At 46.4% G+C, this 25,244-nt stretch overlaps 1 protein-coding gene across 1 annotated transcript in view; it reads left to right on the top strand.

Moving 5' to 3' along the window:
- heatr1 (HEAT repeat containing 1) overlaps positions 1–24,162 on the top strand; it is a 63,117-nt gene extending 38,955 nt beyond the window's left edge. The window contains exons 26-45 of the mRNA XM_083636328.1: positions 293–439; positions 1,088–1,206; positions 1,318–1,439; positions 2,512–2,640; positions 3,418–3,633; positions 7,234–7,363; positions 8,226–8,398; positions 8,635–8,687; positions 9,882–10,005; positions 10,541–10,684; positions 11,398–11,708; positions 11,815–11,959; positions 14,082–14,243; positions 14,855–14,989; positions 15,537–15,641; positions 18,121–18,289; positions 19,429–19,586; positions 21,715–21,873; positions 22,457–22,565; positions 23,375–24,162. Coding sequence (XP_083492454.1) covers positions 293–439; positions 1,088–1,206; positions 1,318–1,439; positions 2,512–2,640; positions 3,418–3,633; positions 7,234–7,363; positions 8,226–8,398; positions 8,635–8,687; positions 9,882–10,005; positions 10,541–10,684; positions 11,398–11,708; positions 11,815–11,959; positions 14,082–14,243; positions 14,855–14,989; positions 15,537–15,641; positions 18,121–18,289; positions 19,429–19,586; positions 21,715–21,873; positions 22,457–22,565; positions 23,375–23,463 — 2,899 coding nt within the window. The 3' untranslated portion in view covers positions 23,464–24,162. The remainder of the gene's footprint in view (positions 1–292; positions 440–1,087; positions 1,207–1,317; positions 1,440–2,511; positions 2,641–3,417; positions 3,634–7,233; positions 7,364–8,225; positions 8,399–8,634; positions 8,688–9,881; positions 10,006–10,540; positions 10,685–11,397; positions 11,709–11,814; positions 11,960–14,081; positions 14,244–14,854; positions 14,990–15,536; positions 15,642–18,120; positions 18,290–19,428; positions 19,587–21,714; positions 21,874–22,456; positions 22,566–23,374) is intronic.
- The last annotated feature ends 1,082 nt before the right edge of the window (positions 24,163–25,244 follow it).

The raw sequence follows: 25,244 nt of genomic DNA, 5'->3' as shown, positions 1-25,244 counted from the left end.
ACAGAGGTTAGACTCAGTTTACAGTCTGTTCCAACATCTGCCGCTTCAGTGACACAAGTGGCGTTGAGGTCTTAAAATATATTGAAACGGTCTTAAAAGGTATTTAACTTCAGGATTCGTGCATATACCCTGGAAAGATTCAGCGCGATCGCACGTAAAATGGCATAGCTGCGGCCGAACACAATTTCTGCTCACTCACTCACTCACACACACACACACACACACACACACACAGACTTATAACATTCTTGTTATAGGATTGATTTCTATCACCAATCTGTCCCTTCATTAGGAAAGCTCAGGAGAGCGGGGAGGCGTGGCCAGAGGAGGGCGCTGTGCCGTGGCAGAGGGTCACACTGATCCTGGAGCTGCTGCAGCACAAGAAGAAGCTGAAGAGAGCCCAGCTGTTGGTGCCAGCTCTGTTCTCCCTGCTCGCCAGGTATCCAACACCTTGACCATGTGTCTTCCATTCAGGAGAAACCAAAGCATGTCTGTTGTGACCATAGATAGACTGTAAATATGGGCGTAGCCAACATGACATCGCCCATTGGTTTGTGGACTCCTGTTTTGAAGTCTCGAGTTTGGCACTTTGGCTGTCGAGTTGACGAGTTAGATGTACCTGATCACTGGACAAACGGCCTGTCAATCACTCCCCAAAACATAGTCTGTTTTATTGTCTATTTTACTCTGATTAGGACCATAATAATAAAAATGAACATCATGCTATATTGAAGAAGACTTGAAACTAGCAAGTGAGGCCATAAACTCATTAGGAAAGTATTTTTATGCCCCCCCCGGCGATAGCCAGGCCGGAGGCATTATGGACTCGGGTTGTCCGTACGTCCGTCCGATGTTCGTTAACTCAATATCTGAGGAACGCCTTGACGGAATTTCATCAAATTTGCCTCAAACGTCGGGTCATTTTCCCATTGCCTTCTATACAATCTGACTTCTTTGTAGCCATAGAGTAGACTGTATAAACGGCGGAGTTATATAAAACAGTTGTCATGAACGGGGAAGTTAGCTATAGAGAGCAAAAGCGTTGCTGCTTGATTCTGACCTAACTGCTGTGGCGTCTCTGCGTCAGGAGCCTGGAGCCCGGTGCAGCCGAGCAGGGGAACATGGAGTACACCAAGCAGCTCCTGCTCAGCTGCCTGCTCAACGTCTGCCAGAAGCTGTCTCCTGACGGGGGACCGCTCGCTGCAGGTGGGTGGAGCGAGGAGCTGAGCCATGTTGGAGGAGCAACAACAAAAGGAGAGATTTGTAACATCATCGCCCCTTAGTCTGAGCACTGATGGGATTTTGTTGATTTCCCAGACATCCTGGATGAAGATAAGTTCAACGTGGAGCTGGTGGTACAGTGCGTCAGAGTTTCGGAGATGCCCCAGACCCACCATCATGCCCTGCTGCTGCTGGGAGCTGTGGCGGGCATCTTCCCTGTGAGTGGTTTAGTATGAAGTAAAACCGTTTTTTGTTACATTTAATTCATTTGCAGTTAAGGGTGTGCGATATGGCAAAAATAAAAAATACTATATTTTTTATTTTTTTCCCCAGGCAGGATCCCGATCCACGATCTTATCACGATTCTTTTTCATGTTGGTTAAAGACTATTTTGCAAGTTACTGAACTGGGCAATATGGATAAAAAATTATATCTGTATTTTTAGGTTGAATGGCGATACATATCTTGGTATTTTGTATGAAGTGGTCTAAATGTTCACTGATACAATAAGTCAAAGCCACATTTGAGATGTCACAAGCACTTTTATTAAAAGAAGACTGATCAAAATATAATACAAAGACAGGGTTTCCTTCCCTGTCTATTGGCTTTCACAAAATATTTACACAATGAGATTTTTGATAAATAATCACGAGTAATGTGGATATAATGACTAAATGGGTAAAGGCAAATAATAGAATAGTCTGGTAAGTTCAGAAAATGACATCCCTTACTGTAATGCAGCCTTTAAGACAACACTTGTGCCATATTACGATATCCAAAATCTAAGGCGGTATCTAATCTCATATCACGATCTCGTTATAATATCGCTATATTGCCCAGCCCTATTTGCAGTCAATTAAAAACAAAGTTATGATCATCTCACCTCAAAACCAAAGACGAAAATGACAAAAATCAAGGGAACTAACGTGAACCTAACCTGTGTCTCCTCTCCTTCAGGAGAACCTGAACCTAACCTGTGTCTCCTCTCCTTCAGGAGAACCTGAACCTAACCTGTGTCTCCTCTCCTTCAGGAAAACCTGAACCTAACCTGTGTCTCCTCTCCTTCAGGAGACCCTGAACCTAACCCGTGTCTCCTCTCCTTCAGGAGAACCTGAACCTAACCTGTGTCTCCTCTCCTTCAGGAGAACCTGAACCTAACCTGTGTCTCCTCTCCTTCAGGAGAACCTGAACCTAACCTGTGTCTCCTCTCCTTCAGGAGAACCTGAACCTAACCTGTCTCTCCTCTCCTTCAGGAGAACCTGAACCTAACCTGTGTCTCCTCTCCTTCAGGAGAAAGTCCTGCACAACATCATGCCCATCTTCACCTTCATGGGAGCCAGCATCATGCGGCTGGATGACGCCTACAGCTTCCAGGTCATCGACAAGACCGTCCAAACGGTCGTACCTGCCCTGATCCAGGTAAGAGGAACACCATGAAACCCGTCAGATTGCGGTAAAGTTAGCAGTTTCTGTTTCACCTCTCTCCTTTTTAAGCAGTGCAGCCACTTCTATAAGTGACATATGTGCCCATCCATCCGTCCGTCCGTTCTGGCACGGGATGTGGACAGGATGTCAGTAGGTGCACGAGATCTGGGCCCCTCCCCCTGCTCCCCGGTCGACACAGGTCTCTGTAGCCCCTTTTACACAGGGATCCCGCAATATCGCCGTTAGGAAGGCCCACAAATAACACCGAAAGCGGTTTCGAAGTGTGTTCAGACAGAAATATGGCTTTCTGCTAGGAAAGGAGGTCTGAACACTTAGGGAATAAGACATCATTTGTGTATTGTTTTGAGGAGAGACTGACAGAACAGAGGGGATATCCTCACCTGTAGCCCACGACTCGCCACAGATGCAGCACGCTAAAAAATGGGGAAACTGCTGCGCGCGTTTTGTGAGAAAAACAGCATAGTAAGAGAGGTCCTCTGACAGGTCTGTTAATTGAGTCTACTATAAACTAAGCAAAACATTAATGAGGGTTTCCAACTTCCAATCATGGAAGTTGGAAACCCTCGTCATTAACGTTTTGGTTGCACCTGTGTTTACCCTGCCTTTTCGACACAAAATGGCCGCTATGAAAAAGGCCTATCAACTCACTGTTTCATCTCTTCACCTCTTTCTCTTTGCCTTTCTCTCCCCTCTATCCCTCTGTCACCCCCCTCTTTTCTCTCCGTCTCTCTCTCCCTCTACCCCTCCCAGGCTCGTGACCCCGGTGCGGGCAGGTCCTCGGCTCACGTGGACGCCGTGGTGACCAGGATCATGCACGTGTTCACCGATGCGCTGCCTCACGTGCCGGAGCACCGCCGCCTGCCCATCCTCACCCAGCTGCTGAGCACGCTGGGCCCCGCCCGCTTCCTCTGGGTCCTAATGCTGCTCCTGTTCAAGCAGCACGCCACGCAGAGCGTCAGCGAGAAGGCAAGGCACCGCTTTCTCTTTAGCATCGGACTGATTGGGGTTTTTGAAGACTGACGTTGATATTCCTGCATAGCATCTTTAAAGTTCTTCTGATTCTGATTTATAGTCTTTTGGTTTCCCGCTTTCATGCCAAAACAAAGCTGTCTGATGTGTGTGCACAAGACAGGCTGTACGTGTGTGTGTGGAGTGGACACTATGCAGAGCGAACCACAGCTGAACAACCACATGCAAATGAAAACCCAGAAATGCCACGACATAAAGTTATATTCTGATTATACTCCAGCTGTGGGACTTTTTACTAATCACACAGTGGTTTACCTGCTTTTGAGATCTGCATTTAGTTTGCTTCTCTCTCTCTCCCTCTCTTTTCACATGTCTCCCTCTCTCTTCACATCTCTCTCCCTCTCTCTTCACATGTCTCCCTCTCTCTTCACATGTCCTCTCGTCCAAGCGACTGCAGAAACTAGTAAAACAGAACTATACTCATCCGTGGTGTCCACAGCTGTCCCGTGTGTGCGTCCTCTCGGAACTGATACTCTCCGTGTTTCGCGTCCACTGACAGTTGCAGACTTGCAGTTACTTGTCACGCGGACACACACATCCTACATTGGAGGGTCCACCTGTCCACTAGCGCGCCTCACGTCTCTCTTGCTCTTTTAAATGGATTTTTATGAATGGGAAGGCGATCTACCAGCACGGCCTTTACAATCTACGATTGGCGTATTGGGCACCCCTGCTGTATGTATTTAGTCGTGGTTTATTGGGTGCCCCTGCTGTATATAGTAGTGGCTTGCTGGCATCTAGTAGGGTTGAATAAATATCACATTTATATTCAGTGTTTTCCCCAGATTGAATCTTGAATCTTGGCAGAATGGAAAAACCTCTGAAATGGGTATCAACTTATTGATGTAAAGACAACTACCGTAATCAATTCACGTTAGGGGCTTGTCATAAGCCACTTTCAGACATGAACTCCGGATCAGGTCAGGGTTGCTTGCCTTGAGCCTGACCCGGGGGATACGTGAAGTGTCCCCTTTCAGACATGAGGCATGTTGCTTTCATACATGTGGAGCACCTCCGGGTGTAAAGTAGAGAGGGGGCGGGGGTGGGGGGAATTTGGTCATGACCACACAATGGCGAGTTGTGAAAACTGACCACACAGCTGCACTTCACTGTCTGAGCATAGCCTTAAGTGAATCGCATTGACATTCAACAAACTATCACGACATGCAGAGTCTGAAAACAAGTTGCTAAAAATACATAATGGGCGATAACTTCCTAACGTTCACGGCATATAATCGTTTGCGCATAACGTTAGTAATTAATTAAACAACACTACAACTCACGCCCAGATGCATCGATTTCCTCGAGTCTCGAGCGCTAAAAATAAAACAGGTCTTTGCTATGTTCAGTCCTAAAATGCGTCAATCCTACTAGAATTATACAGAATACAGGAAGCTAGACGTTTTTACCTTCAAAATAAAATCAATGTTGTATTGCTTAGTAACAAGAAATCAGAACTGTCGACTCACTACGGGTTAAAATTGACTTTTCAAAGGGAGCAGAATGCAGATATTCTTCCAGTTTATCTCTGTTCTGTATCTTTCGGATAACACACACAAAAAAACATTACACATGCATTTACTTCATTTAATTGCCATTATTGCGAAGGTTATACCCGGAAGTTTCCGTTTTATACTGCCTGACTTGACGCTACTTGGAATTTGCGGTTCTGCACGTGAATCTTCACAAATGCTGTGTAAACGTTAAATCAAAGGCATGAACGCAACCAGATCCAGATACCCTACCTAGCGATGTCCAATACTGGGAAGCAGGTCGACCCTCACGTCCAAAAATGCTCATTAAATGTGTGTGCTGTGCGAAGCTATGCAGAAATGAAATAAGATCAAAGCCATGAGCCTTTCAATCCAGCAACATGTAGCCTGTTGGCTGACACACACGGAGCAGGTTCGAGCTTCATTTGGAAAAACTGAAACGGCATGATGTTTGTTTTGCTCGCTCATTCACATCGACTATCGGTCGGTATAATATCGGTATAATAATAATCTGTCACGCTGGCTTTCTGTCTCTCTCCCCCGCCTCATGCACTCACTGAGCTGGCTACTTCACGGAGCTCTGGAGGGGGGGGAGGACAATCCACCCCTGATAGTAGGGCTCGAGGTTGTCTTACCTCCGGATAGTAGGAGGGTCGCGGGAGCGCGCATAGCTCACCAAATTGTGTTCATACATACACTGCCATCCGGATGCCCTCTACTCTAGATAACTCCTGAATTCCAAGGCATGTCTGAGAGCGGCTATAGACAGCTAGTGTAGCGGTAGTATAGGTCAATTCCATTCGTCAATTCTATTGAATATAGAGTGAAACATACTGCTTCATATTAGATAACTTATAGTATAGGTAACTTATTTTTTATAATAAAAGGCCAATTTCTACTCAAACCAATATTTTTATTTTTTGTGAAAAATATTTTTTAACACATTCACTGCCAGCCGTTTTTTCAATACTGTAGGTAGGTTCTGCCAAGGTTTTTTTTTGAGGATTCTGGCTCATCTTTCAAGAGCCGAGGATTCTTTTCTGCTAAGATTTTGTGAACACAAATGATCTCAAAAGAACTAATAGAATGTGTGCTTTCTCTGTCTAAAAGAGTTAGTTTGTAGAGTTAGTAGTTATGTAGGCATTAGCAGTAGAATACAGCATGGTTTCAGCGTCTGAAAATTTATTCTGAGATAAATGGCTTTTTGTGAAATTCGATAGAACAGTCACTTTAACCATTTATTTTTGGCGTAAGACGTCAGACATCTAAACAATAGTTTTGAACAGTAATTTCCTCCATAGCAGCAGGAAACCCCCCTCTCCTTCAAACTCCTCCCTCCGTGGGTGTGTCTCTGGTGGCTTTGCAGCGTTTGTCACAAGCGAGGCTCTGCCTGTCTGTGCTGCCTGGCTGCTGGCGGCTGCTCTTTGGGCGAGTCTGCATGAGTCGTTTCGGTTGTGAGCTCAGCTGCAATGAAGCTGCGTGCGATTGTGGGCTTTCTGCGGGTGTTTCAAAGTGTGTTGCACGCATAATCTATTATGCAAATTTGCAATCCCCCACCACCAGCTCCCAGCGCGATAATGTGCGAAAGCGTTTTCGCCAATCCATTTTACAGTATGATAATGGTTTCCTCGCGCGTTCCCCTGCAGTTTTGGCTCGGCTTTTTCTAGTCTGGAGAGCACTGTCGCCACTTAGTGGGTCGGTGGAATGGGTTGTACACGTTCGGTGGCTCCAATATTTTTATAGGAGACGTGGGGGGCGTTGATCCACGTCCCACCGTCAAATTTTTTTTTATTTTTTTTTTGACGACTTGACTCGTCATTGGCAGTCAACCGTTGGATTTTTTTTGAAGACTCAACTCGTCATTGGCAGTGAACGTGTTAAGAGTCCCCATAAATGTTATCTCTTCTGCTACAGTATACAGAAACCCTGCTTTACCCAGCGATGGGCTCTGTTTGACCACTGTGAAGTACACTCAGGTTTTCATCAGTATCATACGGTCCTAATGTGTGTGTGTGTGTGTGTGTGTGTGTGTGTGTATTTGCAGGATGCAGCTCTGGAGAGAGACGTGGACTTCTGGATCTCTCTCTGCTGTCAGTTCTCAGTGGGGGATCAGGTCACCTCACTCATCAGGATCCTGCAGTATCTGCTGCAACTGCCACATGACACAGAGCAGGGTGAGGCACACGACACAGACCAGGGTGAGGCACATGACACAGAGCAGGGTGAGGCACACGACACAGACCAGGGTGAGGCACACGACACAGAGCAGGGGGAGGCAGATCAGGGTGAGACAGACCAGGGAGAGGCAGAGATGACACAGACCAGGGTGAGGCAGAAATGCTCACAAGTCATTTCTCTTTGGTCACAAGTCAAGGGCCATATCTTACGCCCAGTGCAAGAGCAAATCTTTGCTAGTTTCCGATGCCGGTCAACGTGTTCAGCATTTTCTTTCGTTTATTTTTATCCCCATTAGCCACTACCAAGGTAGCGACTACTCTTCCTGGGGTCCACACAAGTAAACATTACATCATAATACAAATACAATACAAAATAGTGTATTTAAAATCCAAGACAAGAACAGAAAAAAACAAAGATAAAACAAAATTGAAACAAACAAACAAAACAGAAAACAACAAGACATCAAACGACTACAACAATGACAACAACCCACGTATGTTTAAAAGTCAGTAAAACATTGATTTCACGCGTGCGTGTGTGTGGGGTGGATTTTCTTTGGGGGGGGGTGGTTGGTAGATCATGTTGAGCTGGCCATTTTAAAAGAAGCTCGCAAGGTAAAAAAAAAAAAAGTGTGGCCACCCGTGAAGTAAACGGGAAACAAAATAGTCTAGTGCAGTTACTGTAGTGGCATGTGGGAAAAGCAGCTGCCAGCTGAAGCGATCAATTCCAAAGATTTCTGTTCACATTACTTAGTTATACATCAAATAAATGATGAAAATAGGGTCCAGGTTGAAACATACCTAAATTCTCCGTTGTTATTTCCTTATGGATGTTCCTCTCCTCTCCGTGATGCTGCAGCTCCGGGGAAGCGCCCCGCTGGCCGCAGGAGGAAGGGGGAGGAGGAGGAGGAGAAGGTGGAGGAGTTGATCTTCAGCCTGGAGGCTCACAGCAGCAAGGAGCTGAGACACTTCAAGTTCCTCTCCGTCTCCTTCATGGCCCAGCTGCTGGCCTCCTCCAGCTTCATTGGAAAGGTACGCCACCCAGGTCAATGTTCACACGTCCCACTGTGAGCGACTCGACTAATGTCACTCTATTCCAGGTCTGGAAAGTCTGGAAAAGTATTACAACTTAATTTGATCATTTCCCGGTCTTGAATAGTGTGGTAATTTATTTAATCAACACTTAATGTCTCCTTTAGTAGTAACTCAGCCACACTGATCATAATAGAAATGTGTATATGTGAGGCTGTGCTCTGCTGCTGTTTCAGGTTGCAGACAGCGGTGATGTTGTGAATGAGTCTCTCCAGCACCTACAGCAAAGGTGAACTTTTCTTCACATAAGCAAATCGGAAAAGGGCTTAAATCCTCTGGCAACCCAGCCTCAAATATCAATTTTTATAGGCTATCACAGCTGACCATCACATGAATTACCCACCCAAATATCCAACCGTCCATCTTCAACTGCTTATCTGGGATCGGGTCATGGAGGTAGCAGTTCCAGCAGGGGACCCCAAACTTCCCTTTCCCTGGCCACATTAGTCAGCTCTGACTGGGTGATCTCGAGGTGTTCCCAGGCCAGCATGGAGATATCATCTCTCCACCTAGACCTCGGTCTGCCCTGTGTCTCCTCCCAGCTGGACGTACCTGGAACACCTCCCTAGGGAGGCGCCCAGGTGGCATCCTTACCAGATGCCCGAACCACCTCAACTAGCGCCTTTCTATGCAAAGGAGCAGCGTCTCTACTCCAAGTCCCTCATGGATGACTGAGCTGCTCACCTTATCCCTAAGGGAGATGCCAGCCACCCTCATGAGAAAACCTATTACCTTACCTATTACCTGAATATGAGTAAAAATAAAAAAAGTTCACAACTATATTATAAAACAGCAAATTTTCAGGACTGTGGGGGTGTGGTTACATCATGTTCTATCTATCCTCTGTGTACTCAGTGTCCATGGACACTCAGCGGACATGGATTTAAATGTTTTATGCCTCTGCCGGCGATAGCCAAGCCAGAGGCATTATGGTTTTGGGTTGTCCGTCCGTCCGATGTTCGTTAACGCGATATCTCAGGAACGCCTTGACGGAATTTCTTCACATTTGGCTCAAACGTCCATTTGGACTCAAGAATGAACCGATTACATTTTGGTGGTCAAAGGTCAAGGTCACTGTGACCTCACAAACGCCATTTTCAAGCTCGTTAACGTGATATCTCGGTAACGCCTTGACAGAATTTCTTCACATTTGGCTCAAACGTCAAAGTCTGGACAGACATGGATGTCGACTGCTGACTTGTGAGCGACCGCGGTGCGGTTTTTTTATCAGAGTATAATTGAAAGTTCATATTTTTTATACAGTTTTTATATGCACCGCATACCACAAATTACATATTTACAAGAAGATTATGAAATTGCCTTGCCAGGGGCTTTAAAGTTTTAATATACGTGTGATGTAACTGCTGCAATATGTTGTTAATGTGTGTGCTGTGTTGTTAATGTGTGTAATGTGTTGTGTTAGCCTGCTGGAGGAGAACCTGAGGTTCATCCACAGCGTGGCTCGCTGTGTGGAGGAGAACTCTGACCAACCTACAGCCAAGTTCTGGAGAGCGCTGCTGACCAAAGCATACGATGTTCTAGACAAGGTGACACACACACACACACACACACACACACACAAAAAGCTGATAAAGAAAATGTGTGCTGGTGGAACGAAATTCCACTATTCCACAAGAGAGCGGCATCAGTCAGCGCGGCTCGTAATTACGCAGCAGCGGAGATGCAGGAGAGAGAGCCCGAAACGGAATAAGCAGCATACCGTCCATAACAACATACTGTAGTATGATGCTGAAAAACATTTATGGCAGTAACAAATGCACACCGTTCCCATTGTATTTGAGCTGCGCCGACATTAATTGCACACTTTTTATAATGTCCTAGGTGTAATTGGGTTTTTTTTGGGTCGGGCTGAGTTGGTCTCGGGCGAGTTGAGCTCGGTTGGGGGTTGGGTCGCGTTAGATTTTTTAGGACCGTTGAGAACTCTACTAATCATTCTAATAGTAATACATGTAGCAGTACGATAACAGGTGACTGCATAGCGTGAATATACAATATTTACTTATTTGCCAGATTCACAAAATCCAAACTCTCCCGTTTTGACCTTTGTCTTCCGTCTCCAAGGTGAACGCCTTGCTGCCGACGGATACGTTCATCATGGTGATGCGAGGGCTGATGGGGAACCAGCTGGCATCAGTCAGGAGGAAGGCCATGGAGCTGCTCAACAACAAGCTGCAGCACAGGACCACCACGTGGGAGGAGCAACAGGTACAAACACACACGCCATGTGGAACAGGGGGGCGGGTCTAACTCACCCGTTTACTACAGTCTATGGCTGCAGAGAAGTCCGATTGTATATTAGCCAATGGCAGAATGACCTTCTCACTTGATGTGGTGAAAAGTAGATGTATAGGCAAACTGCGACTTTATTGATTTTTAAAGTTATCTTTTAAATTGACAAACCTCACATGTGTACTTCACGGCACAATTCAAACGGGATAAAAAAAAATGTCTTTCTCCATTCACCACCATTATTTGTTTCTGACTCTGGGAAAGTGGGAAAAACTGTCAAATTCCCCAAAACTACTGTATCTCTGAACTATCTCCTTAAAGGCCCATTATGTAAGATTTGGGAAGAAATAAATGTGCATAAAGTGGTTTTTATTACAAATGAGTGAATGCTCCATAACAGAACTTAAAAAATTAGACCATCCACGTCTCTCTGCGTCCATCCATTCCTGTGCTATGCTGAATTCTATGAGCAGACTTAGAAATCAAATCACACACATTTAGGCTATTCTATGTGATCTCCTTCATAACTAATTTAATAACTAATGTAATATTTTTCACTTCCGTTCACTGAGCCTCCCCTGAAACTGCTTGGAGTTCCCCTGGCGAGGCCCGCCTCCCAATTTGATATGGCTAAACGGGTCTCTCCACTTTGAGTTGTTACGGTTCTATCTCCTCTTCTCTCTCCTCAGGTCACCGTGCTTCTGCAGCTGACCGGCGACCTCCTGAGCATTGTGGGTAGAGGTCAGGGGTCAAGGGTCGCCGGCGAGGAGGAGGAGGAGCAGGAGCAGGCCATCAACCGGCAGACGGCGCTGTACAGCCTGAAGCTGCTGTGCCGCAGCTTAGGCCCTGCCCACCCCGCGGCCTTCGTGCCCATGCTGGAGCGAGCGGTGGAGATGGTGGCGTCTCCGCAGGAGGACAGGAACGTGACGGGCAGCGCTCTGCTCTGCATCGGCCAGGCGGTCAGCACGCTCCGGGCCCTCGCCATCCCACAGCTACCACGGTAACCCCCTCCCCCCTGCCCTGAAATGCCAATTCAGCTCGATTTTAAGGATGAGAGTGTGGCTTGTGCAGCTTGTTGACTGCCTGTCTCCTGTCTCCCCCTGCAGGCTGATGCCGGCGGTGCTGCTCACCCTGTCAGACAGGAAGCTGACCAATGAGATCTACGTGCTGAGCGCCGTGACCGCGCTGCAGCGCGTCGCCGACACGCTGCCGCACTTCATCAGCCCCTACCTGCACGACACCACCGCACAGGTCAGCACCACAACCAGGGCATGTTAGATATGACAGCCTGAACTTAAGCAGGTCAGCACCACAACCAGGGCATGTTATATATGACACCCTGAAGCACAGGTCAGCACCACAACCAGGGCATGTTATATATGACAGCCTGAAGCACAGGTCAGCACCACAACCAGGGCATGTTATATATGACAGCCTGAAGCACAGGTCAGCACCACAACCAGGGCATGTTATACATGACACCCTGAAGCACAGGTCAGCACCACAACCAGGGCATGTTATATATGACAGCCTGAAGCACAGGTCAGCACCACAACCAGGGCATGTTATATATGACAGCCTGAAGCACAGGTCAGCACCACAACCAGGGCATGTTATGACAGCCTGAAGCACAGGTCAGCACCACAACCAGGGCATGTTATACATGACAGCCTGAAGCACAGGTCAGCACCACAACCAGGGCATGTTATACATGACAGCCTGAAGCACAGGTCAGCACCACAACCAGGGCATGTTATATATGACACCCTGAAGCACAGGTCAGCACCACAACCAGGGCATGTTATATATGACACCCTGAAGCACAGGTCAGCACCACAACCAGGGCATGTTATATATGACAGCCTGAAGCACAGGTCAGCACCACAACCAGGGCATGTTATACATGACAGCCTGAAGCACAGGTCAGCACCACAACCAGGGCATGTTATGACAGCCTGAAGCACAGGTCAGCACCACAACCAGGGCATGTTATACATGACAGCCTGAAGCACAGGTCAGCACCACAACCAGGGCATGTTATATATGACAGCCTGAAGCACAGGTCAGCACCACAACCAGGGCATGTTATATATGACACCCTGAAGCACAGGTCAGCACCACAACCAGGGCATGTTATGACAGCCTGAAGCACAGGTCAGCACCACAACCAGGGCATGTTATACATGACAGCCTGAAGCACAGGTCAGCACCACAACCAGGGCATGTTATACATGACAGCCTGAAGCACAGGTCAGCACCACAACCAGGGCATGTTATATATGACACCCTGAAGCACAGGTCAGCACCACAACCAGGGCATGTTATATATGACAGCCTGAAGCACAGGTCAGCACCACAACCAGGGCATGTTATACATGACAGCCTGAAGCACAGGTCAGCACCACAACCAGGGCATGTTATGACAGCCTGAAGCACAGGTCAGCACCACAACCAGGGCATGTTATACATGACAGCCTGAAGCACAGGTCAGCACCACAACCAGGGCATGTTATATATGACACCCTGAAGCACAGGTCAGCACCACAACCAGGGCATGTTATACATGACAGCCTGAAGCACAGGTCAGCACCACAACCAGGGCATGTTATGACAGCCTGAAGCACAGGTCAGCACCACAACATTCTTATTAAATCTTGTATGTTGTGTTGACACATTGTGTGTATTTCAGCAGACTGACCTGTAATCTGCTCCTCCAGGCAGAGATTACATTAGACTTTCTGTCATTTGTATTCTTTTCTGTGTTAAAATGACAGACAGCCTTCAGATTTTTCTGTCATTGTTTAAAAAAAACAAGTTAAAAGACAGAGAATACTGGGGCGGCTGTAGCTCAGGAGGTAGAGCGGGTCATCCACTAATCGCTTTGGATAAAAGAGGTCGGTGGTTCAATCCCCACCTCCTCCAGTCTGCATGTCGAAGTGTCATCATGGTTATTGTTTACAGTCCAGTTGATGCGAGAATGGAGGTGGAGCTGATGGATTGTATGTCCAGATAACAGAATGGAGGTGGAGCTGATGGATTGTATGTCCAGATAACATTTTGTCTAATTAATAGTAATAAATAGCTGCATATGTGACGTTGTCGGACTGTATACAATGACAGAAGGGGCGGGACGTCCGCTCTACAGTGGAAACCCTGAAATACCGGCCGTCTGTCCCAGAGTCATATTAATAATAATTCATATTAGTCGTCAGACCCAGATTGCTACCCTGCTTGGTAGCTTGCTGCCATTGGTGTGTGAATGTCTGTGTGAATGTACCTAGTGATTGTAAAGCGTTTTGGATAAAAGCGCTATATAAATACACGCCATTTACCTTTGACCATATTATTGGGTTAACACGACCACTGCCTCCAGGTGTGCCGGCTGACCCAGCTGGCAGAGTCTTCCCCATCCTGTCCACCCCAGCTGGCGGTCCGCCTCGCCTCCCTGAGGAGCACCCTGGCCACCAAGCTGCCCCCCAGGGTCCTACTGCCCACCCTGTCCAGGTGCTACAGCAGCATGGTCACCGACAAGCAGGTAGGTCCCTCTGTCCACTTTTGCTTAGTCTGAATGTAGATTACCAAAGAAGGTCTGAGTCAAGTCCATGTCATTAACATCAAGTCTCAAGTCTAAATGTACTGTAGAGAACAGCAAGTCACGTGTGCACTTCCAGCAAATTTACATTGATGTATAATGCTGATATGTTGATTAATGTGCACTGGCCCTATACACACACACACACACACTATATATGTATGTAAGTGTAGTTATATATACGAAGAATATGTCAATGCACACTCCGTTAATAATAATTGTCAATATCCAAATCATCTTGCAGTTTATGAACATTGCACATCAGAAAACATGCCCTCGCATCTGGAACAAATCTCATCACTTTCAATCCAAGTTATTTACACAAACACAAGATCTCAAGAAACCTTTAGAAACCTTTTCAAAGTCATCAAAGCACAAGTCAGAGTCAAGTCCCAAGTCACCATAAAGTCGTGTGTGTGTGTGTGTGTGTGTGTGTGTGTGTGTGTGTGTGTGTGTGTGTGTGTGTTAGATCAGTGTGACGGTAAAGTCATGGCTGGTGTGTGATTAGTGTGACAGCAGCGTGTCACTGACTGTAAACTGTGTGTTTCGCTCAGAGTCACCTCGGCCCCCTGCTGGCCATCCTGAAGGAACACATCGCTCACATGGAGAAGGACCAGCTCAACTGCCACCAATCAGAGCTCACCTCCTTCTTCCTCACCGCCCTGGACTTTAGAGCCCAGCACTGCCAGGTACCTGTCTGTCTGTCTGTCTGCCTGCCTGCCTGCCTGCATGTCTGTCTGGCTGGCTGGCTGCCTGTCTGTCTGCCTGCCTGCCTGCCTGCATGTCTGTCTGTCTGCCTGGCTGGCTGCCTGTCTGTCTGTCTGCCTGCCTGTCTGTCTGTCTGCCTCCTGCCTGTCTGCCTGCCTGCCTGCCTGCCTGTCTGCCTGCCTGCCTGTCTGTCTGCCTGCCTGCCTGCCTGTCTGCCTGCCTGTCTGTCTGCCTGCATGTCTAGCTGGCTGGCTGCCTGTCTGTCTGCCTACCTGTCTGTCTGCCTGCCTGCCTGCCTGTCTGTCTGCCTGCCTGCCTGTCTGTCTGTCTGCCTGCCTGCCTGCCTGCCTGCCTGTCTGCCTGCCTGCCTGTCTGTCTGCCTGCCTGCCTGCCTGCCTGCCTGTCTGCCTGCCTGTCTGTCTGCCTGCCTGCCTGCCTGCCTGTCTGTCTGCCTGCCTGCCTGTCTGCCTGCCTGTCTGCCTGTCTGCCTGTCTGTCTGTCTGACACCATCTTTCCTCTTCCTAACAGGGAGATCTGGAGAAGACACAGCAGATTGAAGGTCATGTGATTGACTGTCTGCTGAGCATGGTGATGAAACTGTCTGAGGTCACGTTCAGACCGCTCTTCTTCAAGGTGAGGAACATCTGCCAACCCAAAACATCATTATCCATCACCATAATCTGTGATCAATTATCTGTTTCACATTGAATAATCAGACATTTGAGCAACATTGAAACATTTCAGAATATTAAGACTAACAATCATGACGAATAAATGTAATAAAAACATCCAGTAATATAATCAAGGGATTTTTCCTTAAAGGGATTTGTCAATTTAATGGATTTATCCCTTTTTTCCTGATTTATATTTTTCTACTGTTTTATCAGTTCAGTTACATTACATATTCTCTTTTTCTGTGTTGTATTTCAAGTGACTGTGTGTTTAGTTGTGTGGTTTGGACTAGGGATGGGCATTTCTAGCAAAAACACTATTCGAAATTCGCTGGCCAAATTCGAATTTAATTCGAAATTCGAAAATAAAAATAAAAATGTAAAAAAAAATTAAAAATGTATTTATTTTTATTTATTTTTTATTATTTTTTTGTGAGTGAAATGTTGCATTGTCTCCCCTGATTCTAAGTCTACGGCTTTATTAATTAATATAAAAAGCTTCTGCTGTGGATTTTTAGCTCAAACAAGCATTGCACCACTGAAGTAAAGAACATGTTACATGACATTGACATTTTCGAAAATAAAAAACAGTTTTGACAATCATGAGTGGTTCATTAAATATTTAGTAGGCTCAGGTCTGAGTGCCAAAGGGGTGCCAAAGTCACCCCCTCTCCCTCTTCATGGGATTTCATCCGCCATTCATTTTTCCATAAACCTTGCTTAAAATGCTTATAAAAATTGTTTTACTTGCTCAAACCAAGCGATTTGACTATACTTAGAATCAGGGGAGACAATGCAACATTTCACTCAAAAAAAAAAAAAACATTTTTTTTTTCGAATTTCGAATTTTAACTCATTGAATGCCATGGACGTCCTTCGACGTCCAATTAAATAGTGACGTAGAATGCCACGGACGTCCTTCGACGTCCAATGCGTTTTTTGACGGTGGGACGTCGATCAAAGCCTTCCGCAGCTCCTGTACAACTATAGTAGCTATTGGAGGTGTATAACCTATTTTACGGACTCATTAGGTGGCGACAGTGCTTGCTCGGTGCAGTCCAGATTAGAGACAGGTCCGAGAAACAGCCTAAAAGCCGTGGATCAAAGACAACCCGATGCATGCTCCCAGAGCCATTTGCTCTGTCGCGGGAGCTGGCTCCGAACAGGAGTCAATCCGCGCTCACAACTGAGCCCCTCTGTCCCTGTCTGTCTGTCTGTCTGTCTGTATAGTTTCTCCACCCGATTAGCAGACAGGAAAGCAGCCCCTGACGCCAAACCATTCAGCAATCCGGGTTGGCTCTTCCCTGCTGTGACGCTGAGAGCCGACAGCAGCACACAAACGCAGCACTCCGAAAATATAATGGTTGCGTGAGGCTGTGTGCAGTGTGGGGAGGAGTTTACGGGGGGAGGGGGGGAGGGGGGTGGTGCACGCAGGGCATCACACAACAACTACGTCACTACATCAGAAAATATTATCTTCAGACTCAGTGAATGTGCTTGAAATGCTGCATTTCACAAAAGGCGGATTATCTCAGCTAATAATTTGAAAAGCCTGAAAACGCTGAAAACAACCTATCTTCTCCGGCTCATAACTAAAGAACGGAAAATGGTATCAATAAACTTTTTTTTGCTGATGATACAATAGAGCCAGCTCGTTCTTGTGCGTGTTCGGTGTTTACATAGTAATATCACACAATATTCTGTGGGCCTCGAGAAATCACTGAAAACGCTCTGAAAACTCTGGCACTGGGAGCATCCGTTCTCCAAAAGTGGCTGGCACTGAATGAGTTAATAATAAAAGTCGACCTTGATAATAACAACGATTATTCGAAAATTCGAAATTCGATGCCCATCCCTAGTTTGGACTCTGTTATAGATGGTTTACTTTTCAGGGAAATTGTGTGAGGCTGTAGGTGTCCACAGCACGCGTTGTGTGAGGCTGTAGGTGTCCACAGCACGCGTTGTGTGAGGCTGTAGGTGTCCACAGCACGTGTTGTGTGAGGCTGTAGGTGTCCACAGCACGTGTTGTGTGAGGCTGTAGGTGTCCACAGCACGTGTTCTGTGAGGCTGTAGGTGTCCACAGCACGTGTTGTGTGAGGCTGTAGGTGTCCACAGCACGTGTTGTGTGAGGCTGTAGGTGTCCACAGCACGTGTTCTGTGAGGCTGTAGGTGTCCACAGCACGTGTTGTGTGAGGCTGTAGGTGTCCACAGCACGTGTTGTGTGAGGCTGTAGGTGTCCACAGCACGCGTTGTGGCGTTAGCTGTTGTAAAATCACTGTAAACCACGGCCTCTTGGGGCTTATTGCTTAATTTGAAACCTAGCTTATTTTACTGTCAGCTATTGTATTTAGCAAACACTGCAACAGGAAGTAAGCTAGGGCCAATTTACAATGTTGATGTTGTCAAGTTAAAAGTCTCTATATGTGCCCTCTGTGCTGCAGCTGTTTGACTGGTGCAAGACAGAGACAGAGGGGAAGGACCGTCTGCTGACGTTTTACCGGCTTGCCGAGCGCCTTGCCGAGCGCCTCAAAGGCCTGTTCGTCCTGTTCGCAGGAAACCTGGTCAAACCCTTCTCTGACCTGCTGAGACAGACCAACGCCTCAAACACAGGTTCCACATAGTGTTCATTTTGTTGGCTATTTTTATGCCTCCGCCAGCAATAGCTAGGAGGCATTATGGTTTCGGGTTGTCCGTCCGATGTTCGTTAACGCGATATCTGAGGAACGCCTTGACGGAATTTCATCAAATTTGCTTCAAATATCCACCTAGACTCAAGGATGAACTGATTAGATGTGGTGGTCAAAGGTCAAGGTCACTGTGACCTCACGACCGCTTGTTTCATGTTCGTTAATGTGATATCTCAGGAACACTTTGACGGAATCTCATCAAATTTGCCTAAAACATCCACTTCGACTCAAGAATGAACTGATTAGACTTTGGTGGTCAAAGTTCAAGGTCACTGTGATCTCATGACCTCCCGTTTCATGCACATTAACGTGATATCTCAGGAACGCCTTGAAGGAATTTCTTTGAATTTGCCTCAAATGTCCACTTCGACTCAAGAATGAACTGATTAGATTTTGCTTGTCAAAGTTCAATGTCAATGTGACCTCAGGAACGCCATTCTGTAGCTCGTTAATGCGATATCTCAGGAACGCCTTGAGGGAATTTCTTCGAATTTTGTTCAAACGTCCACTTGGACTCAAGAATGAACTGATTACATTTTGGTGGTCAAAGGTGACCTCACGAATGCCATTTTCAAGCTCATTAACGCAATATCTTGACGGAATTTCTTCACATTTGGCTCAAATGTCAAACTCTGGACAGACATGGATGTCGCCTGCTGACTTGTTGGCGGCGGCATATATCCGCGGTGTTGTTGTTCTAGTTCAATATTTTTAGTTATAGTTTTCGCCTGATGAAATTAACACTAGTTCGACAGGGTTTCCGCGGGTCCTTCAAAAGTCTTAAATCCAATAAACAGAATTTTAGGACATAAAATGACTTCAAGTGTAACTAAACCCTAAAACACATTTCTTTCAGCTTTAAACCAATGTATATGGCTTTTGAGGTGTGTTGCTGAAGGATTCTGGTTAAAATCTCCACATTTGAGACTAAACTGTTAGAATTCTACACACGATATCATTTTCATGCAGCTAGAGTGCCCTTTTTTGGAGGGGCCTCCAAAATGGCCGATTTATTTTATCCTCTCTTCTCTCTCTCTCTCTCTTCTCCTCTCCTCTCTCCAGACGAGGGTGTGTTTGGGTCTGAGGAGCTGGGTGTGGAAAAGAGCTGCATGCTGCTGCAGTCCGTCCTGGACTGTCTGCACAAGATCTTCCTGTACGACACACAGCGCTTCCTGAGCCGCGAGCGCGCCGACGCACTGCTGCCCCCGCTGGTGGACCAGGTGAGCACAGCTGCCTAGGACACGGCTGGTAGAGTCACTACTGTGTTACTTTCCCAAACATCTGGACATTAAAGGGGGTTGAGTCCCGGACGAGATGGGAGATTCCAGACAAGGAGAGTCGCGAGATTTCAGGAATTCTCTGGGGAAGTCGGGGGAATGTCAGGAAAAAAAAAAAAATTGTTTCACACATTTATTATGTAATAAGATGTTTTTTTCCTCCCAGATACAGCGGAAAGCTGACTGGCTTTCCCTTTAGGAAAAAACAGCATTAACAAACTAGGAAGGAAGAACATTTTCAGGTCATGGAAGTGACTTATGCCTCCCACACACTAGAGGATAAAATGCCCGATTTAATGCCCGATTCCCCTCGGGGGGGCGTGGCCCGATTCGAGGCTAGTCTCAACCGATTTTTTGTCAAAATAATTGTCAAGTGTCTGGTGTCAATAAATTATTGATTGAATCGGAGCCTGCCCGATCTCGAATCGGGCATATCAAACATGTTTGATATTTATGATGGCTGTCTCCCGACGGAACCCGCAATAGCCAATGAGAGCGAGCAGACCGGGACCCGTCGACGCGTCATACCCGGATGTTAATGCAGCGCTCACAACAAACGAGCAACAGCCATGGCAACAGCAGAGCCATGTAGCTCCTCTCTCCCCAGCATCCTCACAGCAGCTTAAAACAGGGTGGACAGCGGCGGAGGGCTCTCCAAACATGCGCCGAGCGGAGCGGCCCGCCCCAAGGGAGCGGACATGCTGCAATATGAGCTCTCAGACAGGACGTTGTTTTAGCTTATTTTGCGAGGGTGTCCGCCCGCTTGTAGCGGACCCGCCGCTCGGCGCATGTTTGGAGAGCCATCCGCCGTTGTCTGTGGGAAAAAATTGCGGTTCTGTGGGATATAAACAGCCTACAGTCTAGTTGCTGGAATCGCTGTGAGTCGGTACTTCAAACGGCTGGTGTGTGGTCTCGCAGTCTGGCCGAATCGTCTAGTGTGTGTGTTCAGGCGATTTTAATGTTAAAATCTGATGAAATTGTCCTCATGTCTGTGGTCTCTCATGTTTTTAAAATCGGTTAAGATTTGAAAATCCTCTAGTGTGTAGGCAGCATTAGTAGTTATTCTATAGCCGCTTCTTAACATGAACTCTGGATTATAAGTGTAGAATCAGGTCCGGCTGTCCCCCACATTTCCCCTGCTAGACATGACCCAATAAACCACTAAACCACATCTGTTTCTAAACATGAGGAGAAGCTCTGCGTGGTTTGTGGCACAGTGCTGCTGCCTGCTGGAGAGGAGAGCGTATGAAAGGAACAGAATATAGGCTACAATTCTCTGCTCTGGATCTCAATAAATGTTTTGAATGCATTTATTCCTCTAGTATTCTACTCTTATAGCTCTATAGTCGATCTTTATTCCAATGTTCTCAGAGATCGACTAAGCTAATCTGTAACCAAAACTCAGTTCAAAACATGCCGTTTTAACGGAGGAAGACAGCGGGATAACAGGCGACTCACATCCAGAAATAATTGACATTTTATTCACTTACAGTAACCTCTCTGTGGATTATATATCTGCCGAATTGAAGAGTGGCGTCTGGTAATACATTTTATGTAGGCCACCTCTGTATAATCAGCAGTATCATCTCGTTGTTCAATTTTCAAACTGGCAGATGAAAGAAAAGAAACGATTCAACAATTTAGGCTACTTTACTCACCAATTTGGCTCTCTTCCAAATAATCCAGCCACGTAACTACGTCCGTTCATGAAATTATTAAATAGCACGGGCACATTTAATGGTTTGTATGTGGCTCGCTTAGCACGTCATCAACGCCCCCACCCGCCTGCCCCCTCCACGGCACCGGAGCATAAGCTGGATCTTGGACTAGGACCTGGGGTGGATATGTGCGCCCACAATGGAGAATTGGTTCTAAACATGCAGCCCATTCGACTAAGGTGTGGTTAGGATCAGGAGTTCACTGCATGTTTAGAAACGGTTTATGTAAAGTCATGCAAAGGTCATTTGACATGTACAATGCTGAGGTAAGTTGATCCTGCTTTGCAAAGTAAAGCAACATGCTTCCTTGCCAAAAATACAAAGTACATTTCGTTTGTTTTCCTCTCGCAAAGCTGGAGAACAGTCTGGGCGGCGAGGTGGCGTCCCGGCAGCGCGTGACACAGCACCTGGTTCCCTGCGTGGCCCAGCTGGCCGTCGCCATGGCAGACGACACGCTGTGGAAGAGCCTCAACTACCAGATCCTGCTCAAGACCAGACACTCCTCACCCCAGGTACACTCACACACACACACACCCTTACACACACACACACACACCTGTTTCCCATCCAAACACAAACATAAATGACGTTCTTTCATCTGTGAAAAGGCATCAGTTTGGCCGCGAAGTAAATCCATAGCAAGAACTAAACAAAGAGGATTCCCTCTGTAACCAAAGTTACTTCCTCCTTTGCCTGACGCCCAAGCGCTGCACTGATGACTGCACACAGCGCATGCGCCTCAGGCAAACAAGGAAGTAACTTTGGTTAGAGGGAAGGCTCTTTGTTAGTTCTGGCTATGGATTTACTTTGAAAATGACCGTTTCCCGTAACTTTGGATTATTATTTCATTGCGTGGTGAATGCGGTACCAGACTGCCATTGTAGTGCTAAGCTTATTAGCAGTGAGGGCTGTACCTCACATTGTACTGCACGGACAGTGAAGATAAAGGTATCTACATTCTTGTTTTAGAAACTCTCAAAATGTTGGCGTATCCCTTTAACGATTATCATATTCAAACCACCGTGTTTATACTTTAAAAATGAGGGAAACCGTGTGCATTATGTAACTTCCATATGAACCTGTTGACTGGTGCAGGTGCGTTTCTCCTCCCTGCTGATGCTGATGGAGCTGGCGGGGAAGCTGAGGGAGAACTACATGGTGCTGCTGCCGGAGACCATCCCCTTCCTGGCCGAGCTGATGGAGGGTGAGTCACTTCCTGTCAAATCCTCCAGCTTTCTTATAGAATCCACACTGTTCACCTGTTTAGATCATGGATGTCTAAAGAGAACCACCGTATAGTATTGAAAGATGGCAGCCCATTCATTTGAACGTAAGTTGCTCACCCAGCGCAGGTGTTTTCCTTGGCCCCGCCTATCCCACATGAACACAGTCTAATGGCCAGAGCCACAGAGAAAAGAGTCGAGAGCGGGAGCTCCACGAAACGGCTCTTGGTGGCTTCTAAAGAAAAATGGACCGAACAATTTATAAGTGAATAATTCAGAGTCGTTTTTTACTTTGAGTGACACCCACAAAACTTTCCCCAGAGTTTTATAGCTGCTTCTTTCCCCGTGTACTGTATGTGTAAGGGGGGGAAAAGGCTTCCTGGGCCCCAGCGCCATGTGACTTGCAATACTGAGCTTGGCCACAACGCTAAAATTGCTTCACAGGCCAGAGTTGTCCCTGGGGACTTGTAACAAACCAGGAAGAAAGAATCTGTTTACATGTAGGCAATGTCCGAAATTTAAAAAAATTATTCACCAGCCAGGCAAGTCCCCCCCCCCCCCCCCCCCCCCCCCCCATCAATGTGTGCAGCTGGAAGTCCAGACTGATCTGTAGAGCCAAACAGGATGTGATCAGGTTGGAATGGACCAGCTGTAAAGATGAAGAACTGTTTCTTGCTGCAGGCAGGCTGTCTCATGTGTGTGTGTGTGTGTGTGTGTGTGTGTGTGTGTGTGTGTGTGTGTGTGTGTGTGTGTGTGTGTGCGTGTGTGTGTGCATGTGTGTGTTTTACAGATGAGTGTGAGGAGGTGGAGCAGCAGGTGCAGAAGGTCATTCAGGAGATGGAGAACATTCTGGGAGAGCCGCTGCAGAGCTACTTCTAACACACACACACACACACACACACCTTTCTCCCTGTTATCCAGAACAGGACACCTTCAGATTGAGGGGTTTGTCGGCATCTCGGGGTCATTGCACAGCTCATGTGAGATGGGTTTTTCCCAGAGCTGCAACTCCGCGTGCTATAGACCCTTTTCACGGGGGCCATTTTGTGTCGAAAAGGCAGAGAATAAACACAGCTGCAAGCAAAACACTAATGAGGGTTTCCAAATTCCAATCATTACCGGTAATTATGTTACCAATTATGTTTCCTTGTCATAAACCGACAAGACCGAGATGATTGGTCACCTCTGCTGTATCTCACAGCAGTAGTATTGTTAGTGCTGGTGTTTCTCCACATTAAGACTACATTTCCCATAAGCCCCGTTGCTTCCTGCCCTAATTGATACTAATCTTTGAACAGAACATAAGGTGTAATGTGTAGAGCAGGCGTCACAGTTTCCAGATGTTGGATTTCTCATTTTGAGATAGAGGTCTTCATGTCACCTGTGTGCCTTTACAACACAACAGTCAGTGAGTGGAGGAGAATGTGTTTTTGATTCCTCTTGTTTTACCTCCATATTAGCAGAATGCTAATTTCACCAGACATTCAGTTGCTTCTTTATTTGATGAATGAATTGTATGAAAATATGTTACTGTGATTACAGTTTGTAAACTTGTAGTAAACGATCTTTGACCTGTCATGCCTCAGTATTTGATTGTTTTTGTTTGCTTCTGGTCTGGCAGCATGATATGCAACAGCTATTTCCTCGTTTGAACAAACTAGCCAATCAGCGCCGAGGGAGACTGATGAAAATCCAATCAGCACAAGGAACTAATGCTAAGTGTGCCGAGGAGTAATAACAATGGCGACCGGGGTCCGGGGAGTCTTCCGTTTCACCCCAAGCCCGATGGGCTCAGGCTGACAATTTATGCTAATGGGCTCGGGGTGAGCACGAAAATAAAATAAAAATTATGTATTTACAGAAGCTAGATTGATTTATTCCATCTCACTCTCTTCCAAGCCCGTTGCGAACTCTAGCCGGGGACGTTCGGGCAGTTTTTGATTTTTGATGGAAACACCATTGTTATTTTGTATTTTTAAAATTAAACCAAAAAATGAATGACGGACGTACACATGGACCCGGTCGCCATAGACTAGATACTGTAGACGCTGCAATCGAGGCTGTATCTTGTGATTGGTTAGGGAAAATGGGATTCCCCTGGGGGATACATACTTGAAAGCCATAGACGGTTTGTTTACATTTGTTATATATATATGTACATTATTAAAATGAATAACCAAACAATTAAATCAAATATAACATCATACAATAAAAGCTTTTCGGTTGTGGGTTTTATTAACTTGGGGGCTGATGCTATCACTTGGGTGCTCATATTTTAGTTGTTTGCATAAGTCCTGACTGTTGAAGATAACACAACCAACAAAACCCAAATCTTCAGTGTGAAAACAGCACATGAGCGAATGCCTCACACTGATGGATGTTTGGTCAGCAGGTGGCAGTCCAGCAGCAGCATGATGGCACATAGCCATGCTGCCTTCAGGCGCTGTGGGAAATATCATTGTTCCAGTTTGAGCACATGAGCGATCTAAAGGTGGGAAAGTCAGAATTTTGTGACATTCATGGGCAGAGAGCATGGAGACGTCAGCAACTAATGGTAAGATTTCTTATTACATTTTGCACAAGCGAATAGTAAACAATGCCGCCCCCTAGCGGCACAAAGTCAACGTTACAGTGTAGGCCTACTAACAAACCGATGGATG

The sequence above is a fragment of the Poromitra crassiceps genome (assembly GCF_964638095.1).
Source record: "Poromitra crassiceps genome assembly, chromosome: 4".
Classification (NCBI taxonomy): Eukaryota; Metazoa; Chordata; class Actinopteri; order Beryciformes; family Melamphaidae; genus Poromitra; species Poromitra crassiceps.
Note: the sequence above shows the minus strand (reverse complement) of the source record. Positions and strands in the feature narration are given on the sequence as shown.